This window comes from Ailuropoda melanoleuca, chromosome 9 (genome assembly GCF_002007445.2).
Source record: "Ailuropoda melanoleuca isolate Jingjing chromosome 9, ASM200744v2, whole genome shotgun sequence".
Taxonomy (NCBI): Eukaryota; Metazoa; Chordata; class Mammalia; order Carnivora; family Ursidae; genus Ailuropoda; species Ailuropoda melanoleuca.
The window spans coordinates 5847522-5870338 of NC_048226.1; the positions used below are offsets into that span (position 1 = coordinate 5847522).

The 22817-nt window shown below is 43.2% G+C and overlaps 2 protein-coding genes across 5 annotated transcripts in view; one reads left to right on the forward strand and one right to left on the reverse strand.

Annotated features, from left to right (window-relative positions):
- WDR93 (WD repeat domain 93) overlaps positions 1-9505 on the reverse strand; it is a 33807-nt gene extending 24302 nt beyond the window's left edge. The window contains exons 1-4 of one of the 3 annotated variants that reach the window (XM_034667883.1): positions 9370-9505; positions 4482-4823; positions 3667-3859; positions 2112-2176 (exon numbers count right to left, since the gene is read on the reverse strand). In XM_034667883.1, the coding sequence (XP_034523774.1) occupies positions 2112-2176; positions 3667-3859; positions 4482-4781 (558 nt within the window). In that variant the 5' untranslated portion in view covers positions 4782-4823; positions 9370-9505. Of the gene's footprint in view, positions 1-2111; positions 2177-3666; positions 3860-4481; positions 4824-7987; positions 8120-8831; positions 8845-9369 lie in introns of those variants that run through there. The other 2 variants (XM_034667882.1, XM_034667880.1) reach the window with 2 other exon arrangements.
- Positions 9444-21399, forward strand: PEX11A (peroxisomal biogenesis factor 11 alpha). Of its 2 annotated transcripts, XM_002919569.4 has the most exons (3): positions 9444-9619; positions 15200-15315; positions 18390-21399. In XM_002919569.4, the coding sequence occupies exons 1-3, from the start codon at positions 9564-9566 to the stop codon at positions 18944-18946; spliced, it is 729 nt and encodes a 242-aa protein (XP_002919615.1). In that variant the 5' UTR covers positions 9444-9563; the 3' UTR covers positions 18947-21399. The 2 variants fall into 2 exon arrangements, with proteins under 2 accessions (XP_002919615.1, XP_011223712.1); XM_011225410.3 differs by lacking the exon at positions 15200-15315 and having other exon boundaries at positions 9479-9619.
- Positions 21400-22817: the final 1418 nt, after the last annotated feature.

Consider the following 22817-nt stretch of genomic DNA (forward strand, 5'->3'; position numbering starts at 1 on the left):
CTTCCACTCAGCGTAATTATTTTAGGATGCATCCGGGTTGTTACGTGCATTAACCGTTCATTCCATTGTGTGGGTATACCACAATTTGCTTATCCACTCACCTGCTGATGGACATTTGGGTGGCTTCTGGTTTTGGGCTATGACACAGAGCTGCTTATAAACATTCACGTACACGTGTTTGTACGGAGATATGCTCTCAGTTCTCCTGTGTAAATATCAAGGAGTGGAATGCCTGGATCGTACGGTAGCTGTATGTTTCACTTTTCAAAAAAACTGCCAAAGGGGTACCTGGCTGGCTCAGTTGGATGAGTGTGCGACTCTTAATCTCAGGGTTGTGAGTTTGAGCTCCACATTGGGTGTAGACATTACTTAAATAAATACTTAAAAAAAAAAAAAGCTGCCAAAATGGTTGTACCATTTGTCCTTTACCACCAGCAGTATGAGTTCCAGCTGTTCTGAGTCTCTGCCAACACTTGGTATGGTTATTCTTTTCAACTGAAGGCATTCTGATGCGTGTGGTGGTAGCTCACTGTGATTGCGACCTGCGTTTCCCTGAGGACGGAGGATGCTTGAGTATCTTATTTACTTTCCATGTATCTTCCCTCGTGAGCGGTCTTTTCTTTTCAGACCCTTACCCATTTTGAAAACTGGGTTGTTTATTGCCTTATTTTTGAGTTTGCGTTTTGAGAGTTCATCACATGTTCTGGATACAAGCCATTCACGAGATAGGTGATTTACAATTATTTTCTCCCAGTCCACTGCTTGTCTTTTTATTCTTTTACCAGTGTCATCCACAGAAGAAGTTTTTAATTCTGATGAAGTCCAACTTATCAATTTTTTCTTGTATGAATTGTGCTTTTGATGTTGCAGCTAGAAACTCTTTGCCAATCCCAAGGTCATGAGACTTCCTCCTATGTTTTCTTCTAGAGGTTTTACGATTTTAGATTTTACAGACAGACATAGGACCCATTTCAAGGTAATTTTTGTGTATGGTGTGAGAATAAGAAGTTTTTAACTTTGATGAAGCCCAACATGAATTTTTTCTTTTATATTTAGTGCTTTCCATGTCCTAAGAAATCTTTGCCTTCCCCAAGGTGGCTAAAATATTTTCTCATGTTTTCTTCAAAAAGGATAATGTTTTTAGCCTTTACATTTAGACCTACAATCCATCCCAAATTAATTCTTATATATGGTGCAAAGTGGGGTGGAAGTTCATTTCCCCCTTGCTTGTTAATCTAGCATTCCAGCATCATTTGTTGAAAATACTTTCTTTTCCCCACTGACTTGCTTTGATGCCCATCAATGGTATTTTTTACAAGTCAAACTGCAATTAAAAATCTACTCTGAACAATCCCCCCCCCTCTCTCACTGCAATTAAAAATCTACTCTGAACAATCCTCTCTCTCTCTCTCTTTTTTTTTTTTTTTGACTCATCAATTCACAAAACACTTTCTGAGACCCCAGGGTATACAGGCAGTGTGCTCGGAACAAGGGATAACATGGGTGAATAAGACGTGCCCCTGCCCTCAGGACGGTTACGTCCAAGAGAAGAAGTCGCACAAACAAATAAGTATGGAGGGTGGAGAAAACACTGTGATAGAGATTCTGTTCTGTATGGGGGTGGACAGAGGAGGGAGAGATCGGCTCCTTTGGGGCATACCAGGGAAACTATCTCAGGGAAGGAGATATCTGAGCTGGTCTTAAAGGAAATGTAAGGGAATGAGGGAACTTTAAGAGGCATACATGGAGGTAAGGAGGCAAGGGGAGCACTCTGAGCAGAGGGAACAGCATAGGCAAGGGAACAGGCTGTGAAGCAGCCTGGAAAATCTAGGGACTTGTAAATAGTTGCTGAATATATTGGTCTGGTGCTCAGTCTGGACTGGAGTTCCAGTAACTTTCTTCTCCCGACAACAGGGTAAATAAATCCGAGGCATTCAACATGTACCCTCAGCTGGTGGGGGGTCTTTAACTTGGCTATTTTAGAGGTGGCTCTCTGTCCAGAGAGTCTCTATCTTTCTACGCTTGGACAGCTGTCGTCACCTCCATAGTAAAAGGAAACTTCATTTGCTACAGCTTTTGGCCCAGCTCTAGGTGGAAGAACAAGAACTTACCGCTTCATTGACAGCTTTGATTAGGAAAAGACCATCCTTATAAAAATAAAACAGTCTAGCAATACCTGAAACAGAGAACATAAGACAGACAAATGAGTCAAAGAAGACCTGGAATTTTATATCTGACTTTCTGAATTATCATCTTGCGCTCAGGGATTCTTGGATTCTTAAGTCTCCTCCTGGCCTCTCCACAGCCCCTGCTGACTCAGTCTCCCTGGCTTCCTCCACCCCTGACTTGACATGTTCAGGCTGTTCTCCCTCGTGGGTCCTCTCTGCCTACTGTGGCCCATCCTCTTGTCCTGGAAGCCTCTGTAAGACACTCCTAACTTGCCCCAAAACCCATAATCCAGAAAGGCAAAGGGCCCACTGTGGGTGAAGGTCGAACTCAACCTGATAAACATCCATGGGCTATCTGCTCCATGACCACAAATGGGCCGGGGACAACCAAGGCAGGCTCTGCCTTTACGTGCATTATGCTGAGGGTCACACAGATGTGAAACCAAGTAGATGTAACACAGCGTGCTAAATGCAGTCCTGTCTTCAGACCAAACTCCCCTTGAGTATCAGCGTGGCCCCTCTAGCTACCTCAAGGCTGTGCATGCTCAAACTCATAGAAAACTTTTGAAAATAATACCAAGAGTTCCCATATATCCCTCACCTCATTTCCCCAATGATAGCATCTTACATAACCATAGTATGCTTTTTCCTTTCATTTTAACAGCCCGTGCCTTGGTTCAGACCTTCATAATTTCTCTCTTTGATGAAAGCAACAGTTCTTCTTAGTCTGTCTCCCTCCCTCCTTCCTTTTTTCCTTCCTTTTTTCCTTCCTTCCTAACTTCCTTCCTTCCTTCCTTCCTTCCTTCCTTCCTTCCTTCCTTCCTTCCTTCCTCTCTCTCTCTCTCTCTCTTTCTTTCTTTCCCACCAGAAAATAGATTTCTTTGGGGATAGTACAGAATTGCATCCCTGGACAAGCAAACTACTACACAACCACATCTCTGCCTCTCATTTTGACTTCCTCCTACCATGGTGTCCTTCCTAAAATGCCAATCTGGTCAGGTCACTCTCCTGCAGATACACTGTCCTCCACGACACGGTCTACAGTTCTGTGTACCATCGTCCCCATGAAGGCCTGGTTCATTCTCAGGCTGAGGGAAAGAAACAATCCCTGGTTTATATGAGCAGCAGGATTTCTGAGTGCCCAAAGGATGTGAACTCTGGGTCCACGTTGGCAGGTTGGCATCCTGCCTGTGCCACTCACCGTCTACATTACCTCAAGTAAGTTCTTTAACCTCAATGTCTCAGTTGCTTCTTCTGAAAAACAGGAATAAGAAATCGTACTTACCTCCTAGGGCTGCTGTGAGGCTTAAATGGGCCAACCTATGTGCAATGTAGACTAGTGCTTGGCACACCATCCTGTTCTGTGGATGTTAGTTAATACTACATGACCAGGGAGAACTCTCCAGGTCTGGCCCTACCCATACCTGGAAAGGAGATTGAACAGTCTACAGATAACTATAAATTCAGCTTAAAAAAAAAAAAGAGGAAGAACATGTACCCATTTCATCCACAGGAGCAATAAGTATTTCATTCCCCAAATCTGTGGCCCAGATGGAAGTGACATCAACCTTAAGTTTCTCCCAAATAAATATTTGTTTAGCACTGTACAGATTATAGATGGAGAATCCTTTGGCTTCTCCAATAAAGACGTAGTCTTGGGAAATCGCCATACAATTTGGCATTTTGTTGAGCTGGGAAAACAAAAACAAAGAAAAAAGGAATGATTTTCAGCTGCCACCAGCTACAAGAATATGAGCTGACTTTTCAAAGAGGCATGTGGGCTCTTCCTAGATTTAATATCACTCGCAAACAGTGCTCATCTAAATATCACCCAAACATCAAGAAAGTCATAGCATTTTACTTCTAGGAGAAAGGAGCCAGAGAAAACAAGTAAGTTGAGAATAAGTACACATTTACAATGCTAACCATGACCACAGGCCCTGTGATGAGTGGACAAGTGGTCCCATTCCCTGTACCTTTTCCATCTAGAATGCTGTGGAAAGAGCTATAGCTGAGACACTGGCAGATTTTCAACCACCAACCAAGAGAGTGATTAATACATTCAGAAATATTTTTAAATAACAACAGAATATGAAAGACTTTCTGTATAATCTTCAACTAATCAGAACACCCATTTCTCTCAGGCAATTACTAGATCCATTTTAATCAACAACAGCACGCCTAGTAATCTTTCAAAAATGCACCTGTCTTAATGAGTGAAGGTTCCCTGTAGGAGTTCCTTCTCTGGATCAGGTATATTCATTTATTAACACTCAACTGGGAAACAGGGACTCCTGGTCAGCTCCTCCATACCTTGCTTTCTACAAGTGGAAGGTAAGTGGTGGGCTGGGTCTGGCTAAGTTCAACTTCCTTCAGTGCATGCCTCTCCTGGATAACTTCCCAACACTTGTCAAACAGAAGGTCCACCATCTTGTTGATCATGCGATAAGGTTGAGGCAAGGAATCCAGCTCTTGACCCAAATCTACGAAGACATAATCATCTTCATCATCCTTCGGCCAGTCCTTCTCTGTGGGGGATGGCACCTCCAGCAGCCCCTTTCTCATAAAACTGGAGAGCCTCTTCTGGACTTGACTTCCTCTGGGGACTGACATCACAGAAGCTGGCACTGGAAATGTCTAGGACACTCGGAAAAGCTGATAAAGGAAGCAAGCAAAGGTACTTTGAGAAGAAAAAGAAGTTACCAGAAGACAGAACATCATCCTTTCCACCACAAAAACCCATGGGAACTGTTTATTCTAGAGACTGACACTCTCCTTCATCACAGGATTGTGACCACATCGCTAGAGTGTGCTCTTCATATACAAGATACCAGCAGAAATGGGTATTAACGAAGCACGTCCTCCAGGCTAGCTCAAGACGCTGTGTGGCCATCTTGTTGCCTCTCTCCTGCTCCTGCTCGGAGAGTGTCTGTCCTCGGTCCCAACTGGAATTCACCCTCTCTCCTACAACTTGGGTCTTCTCCTCCTTCTTCCATCTCTGCGAATGACTGCGCCCAGGCCAGCTGGGTAGTGGTAGTGACTCCTTCCTTTCCCTCACCTCGACCAGATGCCGTTCAAGCACTTCTAATCCTTGCTGTCTCATTTTGTCCTTTCTCTCTAGGCCCACTGCTACCAACCAGGAGTTCCATAGACCAAGTGCCCAGGGCCTGTGAGATTTTTCTAGGACCTGCAGAAAAGTTTGAGACTAGGGGAGGAAAAAAAGGACTAAAACAAAACAAAATCCCCACAAAATCAAAATAATTAAACATTCACAAAAATATTACAACTTATCTGCTCCAGGCTGTGTGTGTGCCTAATGTTTCAGTCCATAGAAAAGAACAAGTAATCTGAACTTCATAAAACTCAAAACTATACAAACTGTAAAAAGGCTTTCAAAATTACAGTTAAATAAAGGCATTTAATGTGGCACATGGGGTCCATTTTAAGACACTTCACATGTAGCAGAGTGAGGTCTTGCACCGTCCGAGCACCGGGGGGCCATGGAACGCTTGTAAAAACCTGCCGCCATCCTCTTTCCCGCCCTGTTAGAGGACATCTGTGATGTTTCCGGTGCATGACTAGGGGAGCTAGCTGAGTCTCAAGATGACAGAAAAGAACCACCTGAAATAACAGGTAGGAACAGTAAGCTGAGCTGACACAGGGCCAGGAATAACGCCGGTTTCCACCCGGAAGAATGGAAAGCCTCATAATTCACAAACCCTGGGTGGAGTGCTCAGAAGGGTCTTGCCAAGTAGTGGGAAAAATTAGCCCTAGAATAAACGTTGCTCTCGTACTGCCAGTCAAATCTTAGAAGTGACAAGATCAAAAAATTGCTAAGTAACTTCACTGCATACCAAAACAAAGCTCTAGAATATTTGTAGGACTACAGAAATATCCAGCATCCAATGGAATAAATGTCTGGGATCCAATAAAAAAAAAAAATGACCTGGCAGGCAGAGGCAAGAACACACAGCCATGATAAAGAGAAAAGCCAGTCAACTGAAGCTGACTCATCGTCAACACAGTTATTAGAATTAGCAGACAAAATAGTTATGTGTATATAACATGTTCAAAAACCAAGAGGAAGTGTTAGCTAGAGATGTGGAAGAGACAAAGAAACCCAAACCAAACTTTCAGAGATAAAAACTACAATGTCTGAGATGAAGAATACATTCAATTAGATTCATCACAAGCTCTCAGAGCAAAACAAATTAGATGGACAGAAGATTAGTGAATTGGAAGATACAGCAATAGAAACATTGAAACGAAGAGAGAGAAAAAAATGAAGAAAGTGATGTGTGGGAGAACTTGAAGTAGCCTAATATAAGTGTGATCGAAATCCCCAAAGGACAGAAGAGGCCAAAAAAATCTGTAGAAATAGACGAAATATTCATAAATTTCATGAAAACTGTAAACTCACAGATCCAAGAAGAAAACAAGCCCTAAGCAAAGGAAACACGAAGAAATCTATACCACAGCACATCGTGAGCAAACCTAGTGATAAAGACAAAATGTGAAAAGCAGCCAGAGGGAAAAAAGACATGAATAAAGAAACAAAATAAAGGACAGCAGATTTCCTAAGGAAACCACCAGTGAAGAACAGTGGAGCAGTGTTCTAGAACACCCCACCCAACAACAGCAGTGGACAGACAGCTGCTTTTTTAAGTGCACATGAAACATTTATCAAGACAAATCATATTCTGAGCCATCAGCCAAGTCTTAATAAATTTAAAAGTACCCAAGTCATACAAAGTATATTTTCTGGCTACACAGAATTATTTTAGAAATCAAAATCAGAAAGATATTTAAAAATACACCAAACCTCAACAATAACACACTTCTTAATAACTTATGGATCACTACTACATATCTATGAGAATGGCTGAAATAAAAAAAATACTAACAATACAATAAAAAAATACTGAGGACACTGATGGTACTAATGAAGATTCAGACACTCACACATTGCTGCCGGGAATACAAAATGATACCACCACTCTGGAAAAGGATTTGCCAGTTTCTTATGAAGTTAAACATATATTTACTATATGACCCAGCAATTGTGCGCCTAGATATCTACTCTAGGACTAGGAAAACTTATATTCACACAAGTCTGTACACTAATGTCTATAGCAGCTCTACTTACAATTGCCCCAAATCAAAAACAATCCAAATATTCCTCACCAGGTAAATGGATAAACCAGTTGTGGTACAGCCACATAATGGAATACTACACAGTAATAAAAAGTAAAAAATTACTGATACACTCCAAAACATGGATGAATCTCAAAGGCATGATGCACAGTGAAAGAAACCAGTCTCAAAATTGGTGCACAGTGATTCCCTTTATATGGCGTTCTAGAAAATACAAAACAAGTAATGGGGAACCCATTAGTAATTGCCAGGAGTACGGGTGGAGGGAGGATATTATCTAAAAAGGATAGCACGAGGGAGTTTTTGGGGGGTGATGAAGCTGTTTTATCCGGATTGGAAAGGAAAATGTAAAGCTGTCTTTATTCCCACATAACATGATTATCTATATAGGAAATCTGATGAAATCTATCAAAAAAATCTAACACTAATAAATGAGGTTAGCAGGGTTACAGGATACAAGTTCAATATTTAAAAAAAACCTACTGTATTGCTATATACTGGCAACAAAAACCAAAAATTGAAATAAAAAAATACTCTTTATAATAATGTCAAAAATATGAAATAGGGATAAATCTGACAAAGGATGTGTTAAGACCTGTACACTGGAAGCTGCAAATTATTGCTGAGAGAAATTAAAGAAGACCTAAATAAGTGGACAGAGATACCTTGCTCGTGGTTGGAAGACTCAATTTTGTTAAGATGTCAATTCTCCCCAAATTGATCTCTAAATTCAACACACTCCATCTGATAGTCCCAGCTGGACTTTTTTTTTTAAGGAAATTAAGAAGTTGATTTTATGACTCACATGGAAATGCAAAGTACCTAGAATAGCCAAAATAAATTAGAAAAAGGACAGAATTGGAAGGTTAATACTACCTATTTCAAGACTTATTATAAAGCCACAGTAATCAAGACAGGGTGGTACTGGCATCAAAATACACAAATAGATCAGTGAAACCGAATAAAGAGTCCAGAATTAGATTCACATATGTATGCACAGCTTATTTTTGACAAAGGTGCAAAGATAATTCAGTGGAAAATAAGTAATGCTGGAGAAATTCGATATACACATGAAAAAGAAAATGACCTCTGGGGGCGCCTGGCTGGCTCAGTCAGCAGAGCATGCAATTCTTGATCTTGGGGTTGTGATTTCAAGCCCCAGGCTGGGTGTAGAGTTTATTTAAAAATAAAATCTTTTGGGGCACCTGGGTGGCTCAGTCCTTAAGTCTCTGACTCTTGGTTTCTGCTCAGATCATGATCTTAGGGTCCTGAGAGGTAGCCCCAATCAGTGCGAGTGTGCTTGGGATCCTCTCCCTTGCCCCCCCCATGCCCTTGAGCACGCTCTCTCAAATAAATAAAAATAAATCTTTAAAAATAAATATTTTAAAAAATAATAAAAAATAAACATATGGTATGTGGGTCCCTATTTGTAGTTCTACCGTAGGACCTGCAAATGTTAAGGGCAGGGCTGACCAAGGGAATAAAGTTTACAAAAATAGGTGACCTCACTTTTTGATTGTAGGGGGTATATTTCGTAATATTACTGCTATGGAACGGGTGGGATTCCACGTCTTCAAGCCTCAAAGAACCAACGTTTTGTGGTGCAATTTCGTCGTAATCGATTTCGGCCTCCACTTCATCCACATTAGCCCTTCCAGGATTTCCTCAGGTAGCAATCTAGTACTCAAAGATCCGAGCAGAAATTCTCTCACTTTGCCCGGCTCTCCATGCTGGAAATACATGCCACGCATTGGCTTATCTCTGCTCTAACCATTTCCTTCCCCAAATCTGGAGCTGGTGTTGCTCAAGGGAAACAAAGGTACAGAGGTGGGAACTGATTAGGCCCCAAAGTCCCCAAAACCTCAGGGGAATCTCCATTCGGGACGCCACACGGGATTCCTGAGTTCCCAGGATCTCCGGGAAGGCCGGAGGCTGGGGAGATAGCCCCCCCCAGAGCTCCCCTCTAGGAGACCCTAGATGTCGAGGGGCGTCCGGGGACACGCGTGTAACCGCTGAACCCGAGCCCGGAAGCAGAGTTTTCGCTCACCTGGTCCGGGAGCGTGGCGTCGCCTTAGTAACCGCCACTTCCGGCCCCCACCGGAAGCCCGCGAAGTAGTTCTTCCGAAGGCGCGGCCGCCCCCACCGGGGCGGGGAGAGTCCGCTTCTCCCGCGGGGACCTGGCGACACCCTTGAGGACTCGCGACTGAAGCCGGAGCGACACGTGGCCTCGGGCTAGGAGCCATGGACGCCTTCATCCGCTTCACCAACCAGACCCAGGGTCGGGACCGACTCCTCAGGTGAGTCAGGTGCCCGCGGCCTCCGCCCCTTCCCTGTGCTGCGACTCGAGCTGGGTCCTGGGTCCTTCGGCTTCCGGAGGAGGGACTCGCCCAGTGGACCGCGGCAGGACAGAGTTCGGTTCCGGAGCCCTTCTCGCCGGCCCTCTGCCGGACCGGGCCCTGCAGCCGCCCAGGCCCTGACCGTGGTGGACCAGTCCACCAGCGCCCTCCTAACCTGGGGAAGACCGGGTCCTCTCCACTTGGCGTTCTTCCCGGGAGTTTTGTTTTGGTTTTTTTAAAGATTTTGTTTTTTTAAGTAATTTCTACACTCAAGATGGGGCTCGAACTGACAACCCCGAGAACAAGAGTCCACCACTCCACCGACTGAGCCAGCCAGGCGTCCCGGGGGTTTTTTTTTTTTTTTTTTTTTTTTTTTTTTGAGATGAACTTTGGGTTGGCATTTGTGGCCAGGGAAGCCAGCCACTTGGTTGTGGCTTCAAATACCCCATGAAATGCTTATGGAGAGACAGAAGTTGTATTTTTCTATTATTGCCCTGTCTACCTCATTGAGATTGTAGGGAAGGAAAAATTCTCCCTCTACCCTCAAGGTTTTTCAACTAGACTAATAATTAAATTTACGCAGAACAGTTTCACGGGGGCGGGGGGGGGGGCTGTGTGCACAGAGGTCCAGTGCTGAAATTAAGACCTAGAGAAATGACCCAGGCAGGCAGTTTTTCTACATTTTAGACAAACAGACAATACATTTGTGAGGAATTGACAGGATAAAGAAAACAGGTGTTTGGGAGCTTTATTTAGGAGGGAATCCTAAACAGGATTTAGGGTGAGGTAGCAGGATTAGAAAAAAATAACAAGGTTTGTTTCTACAACTTTCTCTGTTTTAAAGCCCTGATCTCTGGTGATAAGGATGTCTTTTTACTTCCTTAGTACAGGGAGGGTGTTTTTCACATGGGAGATGTGTTTCCTACTCTCTGGGGGACAGAGGAGGGTCTGAGTGTCCATGCACCGCTGTTTCTTAAGTAACTGTTATTTTGAATACTCAGTATGCCCAAGTGGCACGTTTTAGGGCGGCCTGCCCTTGGCCCCTACAGTTCCCTTTTCCGAAACTTCCCTGCAAGTTTCTTACATTAAAAGTTGAGCTGACAGAGTGTTCCATCTTCTCGAACCAGTGTCTTAGTTCTGATAATAGGTCATTTTAGTTAAACTCATTTCAGGGGGTGACGATGCAAGTGTGTTCTCAAAGTTAGGCCTATGGTTCAAATAATCAGGTAATAAATAAGGCATTTATATGGAAACAAACAAACAAAAAAACAATGATTCATGATTAGATCAAGTTATAAACCAGTTTCTGAGTTCTGAATGTAGCCAGTCGAGGATTTCTAGCTGTCAGGTTTAAAGCATCTTTACATAAAGTGAGGGCAGGCGGTGGCAGTCTGACAGAGTCGCTTGGTTTGTAGTTTGAGTGTCTTCTGGTGATCATTTTGAGTGGCTCATAGAGCACCAGGCATGAAGATTGTTCGTGTGTGAGCTGCTGTGATTTTTCTGAAGTTGACATCAGGCTGTTCATATGCAGTTTGCAGGGCTTTAGGAAAAAGGGCAGTCTTAGTTATCAAATGATTTTAAGTCAAAAATATAAAAAATATTAGTTTGGAGAATTGTAACCAAGCATTGGAAGGAACTAGAGGAAATCAGGATGTAGTCCAGTTTATAATGAATTGTATTTGAATCTGATATCCACAAAGGTGTGTTATTGAAATATAATTTTTTTGTATAATCACTCTCATTTTACCAAAGATGGCCAAATTAAGACTAATTTCTTTGCAAAATAAATCTAGTTTGGATAAACTTGGCCTGATAATTACATAAATGGAGAAAAAAATAGTGATTAATCATATAGGCTTTTTAAAATCTGCTTTGCTGGAACGTTTTATAAGGAGTCTCCATATTGAACTTTAAACTGCCTCTTGAGGCCAGAAGCCAAACCACATACTTGCCATCAGACTTCACCTGTAATACCTAGAGATTAAGGTTAATTCCTCTCTTCTTGAGATCCCCAAAATATCCTGAGGTTCTTGCACCTGTCAGGTAGTGACCACCTTTACTCACCTGGTAAGACTGCTGGGAGCCCTGTAAGCAAGCTGTCAGGCTCTTTTTCCAAAGGGCTTTACTGGCTCCATAGATTCAGCCGTAAAACTGTCTAGTCATATCTGAGTTAATGCCTGTCTCCCAAATGTGACATTCCAGTCAAAGCCTTGGTAATATAACCCATGCTTCCAATTCTGTCCTGTTACCAGGAGAACAAACTCTCACTGAGCTTACCCAAATAAATATGTTGTCAAAAAATGTAGAAGAATTCAATGGGAGTTTTTGAATTCTGGAGGGATCAGGTAGAGAGAAAAAGAAATTGTTGTAAATCATTGCTTAAGAGAAGAACTTTTCTTAAATCTGGAAAAACTAAACATTAAAAATTATCAATGTTTTAAGCAAAAGTGTCACAATTATAATTATTCTACTCAGTTCATTTAATCCCATGTTACTTATTCTTGATCTGCTTAAATTCTGTTCTTCCATTAGTTCCAGAAATTCTTTCCCAGTTCAGTTTTATGATCTTAAGGTTTTCAGAAACCTGTATATGTCAAAGTTCCTTTTTATGAATGTCTCAAGATGAAACACATTTGCAGGAAGTTTTTGTAAAAGGATCTGAGTAAAGTATTAACTGTCTTAGAACGATGAAAAAGTTAAAAATGGCCATGGTTAAAGATCTGATTAAAGTTTGTCACGGAGCAAGAATTCCTGTTCCCTCAAAGATCCTTCTAGCTAGACTAAGAATCAAATTGACCGAGGCGCCTGGGTGGCTCAGTCGTTAAGCGTCTGCCTTCAGCTCCGGCCGTGATCCCAGGACCCTGGGATCGAGCCCTACATCGGGCTCCCTCCTCAGTGGAAAGCCTGCTTCTCCCTCTCCCATTCCCCTTACTTGCGTTCCCTCTCTCTCTGTCTCTCTGTCAAATAAATAAATAAAATCTTTAAAAAAAAAAAAAAAGAATCAAATTGACCTAAGACAGATTAAAAGGAGAAAATCAAATTTAACAGGTGTGCACAGGGTATCCACATAGACATGAAAATTCCAAAGACTGGCAGAATGAGGTGTGTGTTGGGCAGAGTGGGAGGGGGTGGTCCTCATCCTGAGCTAAGGAGAAGGGAGTAGAGGCCTGGGATTTTAGAGAAAAGGAAAGCACTTCACAGAGTGATAAGAAGAGCAAATGTTTGGTAATTACATGCTTGCCCTACCATACAAATGGGTCATTCAGATAAAATTTATCTCTGCTAATAACCCTTATTTTGGGAAAGACCCTCAATTTAGATTCTATGTCGTTAAGGGAGGGGCAGAAATTGCCTTGAGCTTGCAGGGTCTGAGAGTAGTAGGATTAGAAAAAAAGTAACAGAGGTTTGTTTCTACAACTTTCTCTGTTTTAAAGCCCCTATCTCTGGTGATAAGGCTGTCTTTTTACTTCTTAGTACAGGGAGGGTATTTTTCATATGGGAGACGTGTTTCCTACTTTCTGGGGGACAGAGGAGGGTCTGAGTGTCTGTGCACCGCTGTTTCTTAAGTAACTTTTATTAAAATGATCAATGGGCACATTTGGGGGCAGCCTGCTCTTGGCCCTTGCAAGATTCTGCGTGTGAAATAGTTTTGTGAACCGTAAAACCACGTACCACATGGAGAGCGCCAGACAGAACTAACTGTACCTCTAAGGTACGCGCTGTGCTACTGAAAGTACTAAACAGACGTTGTACTTTCATACTAATTAGTTCGCGATCTTTCTTTTAGAAATTTGGTTGATTCTTGCTCAATAATAAAGAAGGAATAGTTAGGGTTGTGATTTCATTTAACAGCTTTCCCTTCTCTTCTCACATGCCAGTGCTAATACACAGTCCAGTACACGTAGCCTCAATCATGAGACTTCCAGAAGCTGACTTTATGCCAGATTTTGTTCTCAGTGTGTTACCACTGTTAATTCGTTTAACCCTTTGTCACAACCCTGAGACGTAGATACTATAAACGGTTCCCATTTCACAGGTGGGGCAACTGAAGCAGAAGGTTAATAGGAGCACAGTGTCAGAGCTGAGATTTAAATCCACACGGTTGACTCCAATGCCCACCATTTTAATGACCAACGCATACCACTGTTGTTTTGAATTTGATAGATTTTTTTAAATGGTCGCATTATATACATTGTATACATTAAAAAGAAGCCTTCAAATGCAGTGCGCTCGGAATGTACCCTGCAAGGTTTATCAGTGAGGCTGGTTAATAAAATAATTGTTTGGGATATACTTTTCAACAAGATCTGAGATCTCTAGTATTCATTTCCCAATCCCCATAGTGATCTATAGCTCCTGTAAACTAACTGGCATTCATAAAATAATACCTGGGGGGCGCCTGGGGGGCTCAGTCGTTAAGCGTCTGCCTTCGGCTCAGGGCGTGATCCCGGCGTTCTGGGATCGAGCCCCACATCAGGCTCCTCCGCTAGGAGCCTGCTTCTTCCTCTCTCACTCCCCCTGCTTGTGTTCCCTCTCTCGCTGGCTGTCTCTCTCTCTCTCAAATAAATAAATAAAATCTTTAAAAATAAATAAATAAAATAAAAAATAAAATAATACCTGGGTTTTGGACACATTCCTGTTATTAGACCTAATCTGAAAAAGGGGGACTTATTGGCATGACCAGCTTGAGCCCTGTAGCCAGGAAACTGCTTTAAAAGAGAGAGATTCTTTTTACTTCATCCCCAATAACAGGTTCACCATTTTGGAAAATGTGCCACATTTTGATTGAGAATCATATCTGTAGCCTGCAGGGGTTCTGGTGCAGTTACAGGCCTGTGGGAAACAGGCACCCGCTTTGTTACATAGACCCTGTGCGTTTAGACGTTTGATCATGTGGTATAAAATTTCTCATGGGTTACGTTGCTGTTAGTAAGGCATTGTTATTTGTAGTCACAAGAATCACTTTACTGACTATTTAGTATTAAGCAGGAATCTGTGTTTTATAAAATCCTAACTAGTTTTGAAAGACAAATATAAAAACCTATCTCTACATATTCATATATTGATGTGTATTTGATCGTTTTACAAAAGATTCGGCAATGTGCCAACTGAACTTTTCATTTGGTTCTGGTTTGAGTGTATGTCCGATCACATAAGTAGTTGGTGATAGGTCAAAAGTTCATTTTAGAAATCTGAAAAACCGTTCTATACAGGAGAAGATAAAGAATATGGATCGCTGCAGACTTAACGTGAGGGAGATTTTTGTGCAGTTTCCACTTTGACTCTACCCATTTCTCTGTGCCAGCAACAGGCCTCTTGAAGGGCTGTTCACTATTACCTTGTGTCACATTTCCATCACATGTTCTACCCTTTGGCCCTGTGGAGTGACTGTTGCAGAATTACTCTGTCGTAAGAGCCACTTACATAAGAAACTGTCTTGGAAACTTTGCTTTTAGCAGCACGTTTCTCCTTTCCTTACTTCATGAATCAAAGTTCATTTGGTTTGTAAATCATTCTCCTCATCTTTTTTTTCCATTTCAGAGCCACTCAGTACACATGCATGTTGCTTAGATATTTGTTAGAGCCTAAAGCTGGCAAAGAGAAGGTGGTACTGAAGCTCAAGAATCTGGAGTCCAGTGTGAGCACTGGCCGTAAATGTAAGTACCCTGTCTCTTGAGGGACAGTGGCTCCTGGTTTCGAATCGTCAGACCCTGTAATTCACAAAATACTTTCTAGATCATTAATTTCTAATCCATCAAGTTTTTTGATGAAGTTGACCAGTAAGCCTGCCCTCATGAAATGACAGGCCAAGAAGAGTGAACGTTTTGCTACAGACCGTTCACAAACACCCTCCTGTGTGCGTATTTGGTGCTATACCGTATCTTTCTGCTGAATCGTAGCCAGTGGACATACAGTGTTTTTAGCTCACCTTTAGTTCTTAGAATTATTCAGTGTTTTGGCAATCCTTACCATGAACTTCTGGCTCATGGAAGGCCTTTGTATTCTCTAGAAGAACAGAATAGCTTGTCTTTTCCCCTTCTTCTCTTGAGGGATTGCGAGAGGAATTTGAGGGAGTGGTTCTTGGCCTGTTTGTGGGGTGGTTTCATGTTACAGGCAAAAGTGAAGTCAGGGTCTTGCACTCATTTAATTCACTTTGCTAATAAAGGATACCGGGAAGCCCCATACTTCTAGTAACAACTGCATGCCTGAATCTTAGTTCTTGGATAAGAATCAGATGTTGTTACAGTAGGTGGGCAGAGATGTTAGAATGGAACGTAGAGACTGTGCTGAAAAATTATCTGTGAGCACCTACTTTAGGTATAGAGCTGAGCTTTATGAGAGAAATAAGATGATATGGGATAAATAATGATAAAAGATTTAGTGCTAAATATTTTAGCTAGGATAGAGGGGTAAAAAAGGTTTGGGAGGGGGTGGAACTTGAAGTGTAGCTAGAAAGAAAGGGAAGGAGAGCCTTCTTGAAGATTGATTTCCCCCGTGAAGGCTCAGAACTGTTATGAGCAAACCATTGTATTGGAAGCTCAATGAGGAATCTAGCCTGACAGAAGACTTAAGTTGTCAAGTGGAGGAATGTTGGAGGATAGGGTGAACTTTTTTGGATGGCTTTGAAGGATAGGGTTAGAAGTTCTCATATTCTTTAGTATGTCAGAACTCACAGGTCCTTTAGAAGTCACTAGTCTCTGAAGTCTGGGAAGGACTTACCCAGGGTCATTCAGCCAGCTGATGCAAGAGCCAGAACTGGAACCTAGGATAGCTCATTGCATATTCTGTTTTGTGTGGTTTTTTTTTTTAAAGATTTTATTTATTTATTGGACAGAGAGAGACACAGCGAGGGAGGGAACACCAGCAGGAGGAGTGGGAGAAGGAGAAGCAGGCTTCCTGCTGAGCAGGGAGCCCGATTTAGGGCTCGATCCCAGGACCCTGGGATCATGACCTGAGCCGAAGGCAGACACTTAACGACTGAGCCACGCAGGCGCCCCTGTTTTGTGTTGTTTTTGATAAAATAATACCAGACATTCTCCTGAGATTATAATTCTCTTGAGGGTAGCTACTTTTGAGCATTTGCTGAGTCTAAGATATAGTCCTTTAAGGAAAGTACTTCTTTTGGGGTTTTGTTTTTTTGTTTTTGTTTTTTTGAAGATTTTATTTATTTATTTATTTATTTATTTATTTATTTGACAGAGAGACAGAGCACAAACAGGGGGAGCAGCAGGCAGAGGGAGAGGGAGAAGCAGACCCCCGTTGAGCAGGGAGCCCGACACAGGACTCAATCCCAGGACCCTGAGGTCATGACCTGAGCCAAAGGCAGATACTTAACCAACTGAGCCACCCAGGTGCCTCAAAACTGGCAAAGGCTTTTAAAGAAAGACTTACATACATCTGGAGCACCTAGGTTAAGAGTTGGACTCTTGGTTTCAGCTCAGGTCATGATCTCAGAGTCCTGGGATGGAGCCCTGCGTGGGGCTCCCCGCTCAGCAGGGAGTCCGCTTATCTCCCCCTCTCTCTGCCCCTCCCCCCGCTCATGCTCTCCTTCCCTCTAAAATCAACAAATACATCTTTTTTTTTTTAAATTTTTTTTATTACATTATGTTAGTCACCATACAGTACATCCCTGGTTTCTGATGCAAGGTTCGATGGATTCATTATTTGCGTATAACACCCAGTGCACCATGCAATATGTGCCCTCCTTACTACCCATCACCAGTCTATCCCATTCCCCAACCCCCCTCCCCTCTGAAGCCCTCAGTTTGTTTCTCATAGTCCATAGTCTCTCATGTTTCATTCCCCCTTCTGATTACCCCCTTTCTTTATCCCTTTCTTCCCGTACCGATCTTCCTAGTTCTTATGTTCCATAGATGAGAGAAATCATATGATAATTGTCTTAAGGAAAGTACTTCTTTTGTATTCTCCATAATGTTTAGGATTATAACGCATTCTGAGTAGGTGCTCAATAAATATTTGTTGATTGATACGTCCCTGATTAATTGAATTACATGCTCAGATGAGGATACGCCTTATAGTAGTTGATTTAATTCAACTGGGAGTCACATATGACAATATTAATAGTTTTCCTAGCCACTAAATCCTGCCATCCGTACTTTATCTTCCCGACAGTAGGGAGCCAAAGGGGGTTTGGACCACAGAGATGGCAAAAAGATGATGATGTTTTATAAGAAAAGCCATCTTTTGTCTGGAAAGTAAATAAAATCTAAGGCATCGGACTCTCCGAAGAATGCTGGCATCTGGGTCAGAGAAATGGCCACAGTGAATCAAAGCTTCCTATGTGCAAAAATAAATAAATAAATAAATAAATAAATAAATAAATAAATAAATAAATAAATAAATAAAGTTGCACCTAGATTTCATGCTATAGTACTTTTCTTCTAAAGATGTATAGCTGGTAATATTCAAATGTCACAGTCCACACTCAAGATCGACCTTGCCTGAAGGATGTTGTAAGCCAGTGTTAAGGTATTCACTGGAATGGAGGTGATAAATTTAAAGAGTCACTGTCTTTTGTGCCTTCCAGGATCATTTTGAATGTCCTTAATATTACTGTCAAGTCCTTCCTTATTCCTGAGCAAAGACTGAGCCTCAAATGACAATCAGTTGTCAAAACACCCGTGCCAGCCTCTCACCCTGATATAGGGATTCTGCCTTCATATAACACAGCAGTTAAAGATTTGTTAACTGTGCTGGGTTCTTCTTGCAGGGTTCAGATTAGGCAACGTGGTACATGCTGTGCAGGCGACTCAGCAGAGCGTTCATGCCGCTGACCTGGTGCTGCGCTTATGCCTGACGTTAGCCAACATGAACCGTGTGATTTGTTTCATCTGCGATACCGTCCTCTGGGTGAGGAGCGTAGGGCTGGCCTCTGGCATTAACAAAGAGAAATGGCGAGTGTGGGCTGCCCGCCATTACTACTATTCTCTCCTGCTGAGCCTGGCCAGGGACCTGTACGAAATCTCCCTACAGATGGAACAGGCAAAGAGAGAGAAGTCAGCGTCTCAGGAGCCTCTTGGGTACAGCGTGGCTGACGAGGAAACAGAATGGCTCCAGTCCTTTCTCCTTCTCTTATTCCGGTCTCTGAAGAATCATCCTCCCTTGCTCCTGGACACAGTGAAGAACGTCTGCGATATCTTGAACCCCTTGGACCAGTTGGGGATCCATAAGTTCAACCCTGGCATCATTGGACTTGGAGGCCTTGTGTCCTCCCTAGCAGGCATCGTCATCGTGGCGTGTCCTCAGATGAAGCTGAAGATACACTGAGTGCGTTCCAGCGGAAGACCGGTGCCTACTTTAGAGACGGCGTCTTCGGATGGACGTTTGCGTGAGGCACAGACCACATCACGCTGCGCTTAAAGACTTGTTTGTGTGAGCAGTTAGCAACCAGCGGTGCGAGGAGAAGTGGGGCCGAGAATGGAGAATGGGGGCATGTGAAAATTTCTGTGTGGTTTTTAGAGGGCTGGAGTGACTTCTGAATTTCTGAGTATCTTCCTTTCATCTAACATTTATTGAACATATCTTGCACTCATCGTGGGAGCTTACTGGTTGCTGCATGTATAAAAATTAAAAAAGGCCCAAGCAGTTGAACATTAATATACGGCGACCTTTGGGTTGAGCGCCCCGCTGCTTTTGCACAACTACTGTAGGTCTGATCCCCGGCCCTGTCTCAGACCTAGTAGAGGCCTCTTATTCCTCTGACCAGATACCACCCGCCCACCCCGCTTCTCCCTGGAGGCCCATGCCAAGGTGCAGGGGGCCTGGGCCTACAGCCTTTCATCATGGCGGTCCCGTTCTTCCTCTGTCCAGAAGTAGAATCAGAAACGTATTGGGCACCTTCATGGTAGCCGTGGTGACTTTAGGTAGCGTGGTGAGAAGCAGAAATCCGAAGCACATGGGAAGGACTGAGGTGTACAGGGTATGGGAGGTCTCAACAGGTGCCTGTGGGTAGCCTGCGGCAGATGAGGAAACAGGTTAAAAAAACAGGCCAGCTCCTCATTCCTCTGACTCCCAATCCAGTGTTCTTTCGAGGATAGTTTGTTGGCTTCCTGATTGAGTGGTGGTGTGAGACTCCAGAATCCTGTGCGAAAAGCCTTTTTTAGAACTTAGTGGTTTATATAAAAATTAAACTGTATCTAGATTCATCAGCTAGATGTTTTATTTAAAGCCATATAATAGTTTGGGCACCACTACATTAATTTTCATCGAAAGTCATGCAGTTAAGAAATTTCATGACCACTCTGAATGGAGGAGTGTCCATTTTCTATGACAAATCAGACTTCGTACGTGTGGAGTGGTCGGGGGAGCGTAAAAGAGCAATAAGGGGCCAGGAAAAGGCCATCTATTCATGGTCCTGCTTCCCGTCTTGGGTGTTGAGTTATTTGTGATTGCAGATCCTCTGATTTGAGGGAAAGGAAGCAGAAAAATAGGATGCCATCAGCCAGGAGGCCAATGTCAGCCCTATCAGTAAAGCCGTTTCACTTGCCTGAATGGAAATGAGAAAAGAAATGTGCACTAAATATATTTCCCATAAATGTGATTGCGATTCTTAAAAAGCAGACTCAGGTGCTTGGCTCTCTTATTTTTAAAGTAATTAATCATGACAACAGGATTTGAGAAAATACCTCGGGAATTTTACATGAAATGAAAGCTGCTAGGTCAGCGCAAGTAAAAAGTTAAAGCAACTAATTTTACTTTGTCCAGATCCTCTACTGTCGTAGATTAATTATGTCGAATAAATTTCTAGACAAAAGAGACTCCAGTATCTGGGAATGTGTTCTGGGAATGAGGAAGAGCTAAAGGAAGGGCGATGCAGAGATGATCGGAGTATACACAGTTGGTAGAGAATGCTCTGGTAAAACGAGCTCTCGCCTGGAAGATCCAAGCTGAGGGGGAGGATGAAGAAAGATTTAGATTGGAACGTCTGGGTTGAAAGAGACCTGCAAGAGGATTTCATCCAGGACAGGGGCTTCTGTGTCAGCTCTGTCAGGTGGCGCTTTGGCTTCTGCCTGGAGAAGTTGGCCTCGGATCTGTAGTGGCGTGTTACGGTGGCGTCCATCTTGGTACTTTTTTTGTCCTGTGCAATTTCGGGTGGGTGATGGGGAGTTTGGGGAATACCACCTCTTGTAGAATTTGTGAAAACCTTAATGGTACCCTGGTCCCTCCCTCCCTGTGCATCTTTCTCATTTCTAACAGACCCTCCCCACCTCCAAGCCTCCACATTCATGAAGGATTTTAAAAACCAGAGATGTTCCTAATAGATGTACAGGTCAGCACATTCACAACTGAACATCGTTCCCTGAGAATTTACTCAGCAACAAATATTTGAATGCCATGCTCAGCGGTGGGATCCACTTGTGCACAGGGGGACCAAGGTCCCTATGCTCCTGTGGGAAGGTGAGGGGGAGGGGAGGAAAGAAGATAACAGTGTTCTTCAAGCTGTGGCTGGAAGACAGACTGCTCCCAGGGGACTGCCCTAGGCCCTTTCACTGCTTCTCACCTCTCGCCCACATTCCGGATTCCCAGCTGAAGCTGCCAAAGGACCAGCTTTGTCAGCAGAGCTTTCTGGCACAGAGCCCTATACACTCTCTGGCCCAGAGCCATTACTCCAAAGGCTTGGAACCGCCCTTTGGCCCAGTTTGCTCTCCAGACACAGCCTCTTGGATAATTTGTCCTGAACCTTGAAGCGAGGACAGAGGCTCCTTTTTTAGATGCTTCCTTTCCCCTCCATTACTGTCTTATATTTTAAAATCCAAGTTGGATCAGTAAGTATTAAATGTATCTCATACTTACAACTCCTTTTGGAGGCTCCCTGCTTGACTCTCCTTGTCTGACCCTTCATTTCCTTCCTTTTTATATTACGGATACGGGATTACCAAGGATCCATGAGAAATCTCCCCATCTCCTGACTTTTTTTCCTATTGCCCACAGCATACAACTTAGCAAAGAGTCAACAATAGAGGTAATTCTACCAACAAGAAGAAAAATAAGTTTTGTCCCCTCATTATCCATTTTATTATTAATAAAGCCCCAACATGGGGCTCGAACTCGCAACCCTTAGACCAGGAGTTGCGTGCTCTACCGACTGAGCCAGCCTGGTGCCCCTCATACCCATGATCCATTCTAAAAAGCCCTTCTTAGATAATCTGAATACTGTGGTTTACACCACAGTCCTCCGTCATCCTTGAAGCCGAGAACTAGAACTTGGGTTCCTGCCGGATTTGTTGCTAAGGAAGGGATGAGAGGTGATAGTTCTTAGTTGTCTGGATGCTGTCGATCAGTAAGAGGATCCTGGTCAACACACTCTTCCAGACTTGGCAAAATCCAGTTGGCTCTCCCACGGCATTTTCTGGTGGCACCTTAGACCAGGCAGAGCTCTAAACTTCCTTGAAATCCTAGGAATTGACGGAGGTTGAAATTGCTTCCTCAAAGCCTAGATTGTCAGGAGTCAACCCTAGCTCTGGTCCTCTTCTTCATTGAAAGCAATCGCTCTCTCTCTTTTTTTTTTTTTTTAGAGATTTTATTTATTTGTGAGAGAGAGCGAGTGCGCACAAACGGGGCAGGGGGCAGAGGGTGAGGGAGAAGCAGTCTCCCCACTGAGCAGGGAGCCCAGTGCAGGACTCGATCCCAGGACCCTGAGATCATGACCCGAGCCAGAGGCAGACGCTTAACCGCCTGAGCCACCCAGGCACCCCAAGAGCAATTTATCTTAATCAAAGGGTAGCACATTCAGGTGAACTCTGTTCCCGTGTGGGTTTAAATCTTACTGTTCAACATTTGCTCCTAACAGTAAATAATAAGGGATGAGAGAAATGGGTTAAAAACAGTCCACAGGACACTCTAAAAAAGGAGCCAAAGGTTACAGAACTTTAGAATTTATGAGTTTTATGACCTATATTCCAACACCTTCCTTCTGGAAGACAGTTTTTGAGAACTGAGGGCCAGAAACATGTTACAGAACTGATATTTCATGGTTCTGGAATACTAACTCTTCTGGGGCTGGATCTCGTGTCAGCTCTGCAGTCCTCCTAGTTGCTCAAATCGCCCTCCAGAAGTTATGATATGTTCAGGGGACCCTGGCTCAAATAACCATGACAACTGACGGACCCAACGTTCTCTTCCCCTCTGCCCTCCTCCC

Bases quoted from the DNA above. Each gene is read 5' to 3' on its own strand.
- PEX11A (XM_002919569.4), top strand. From the start codon at position 9,564: ATGGACGCCTTCATCCGCTTCACCAACCAGACCCAGGGTCGGGACCGA. The intron at 9,620-15,199 runs GTGAGTCAGGTG...TTTCCATTTCAG, and splicing joins GGTCGGGACCGACTCCTCAG to AGCCACTCAGTACACATGCA. The intron at 15,316-18,389 runs GTAAGTACCCTG...TTCTTCTTGCAG, and splicing joins TGTGAGCACTGGCCGTAAAT to GGTTCAGATTAGGCAACGTG.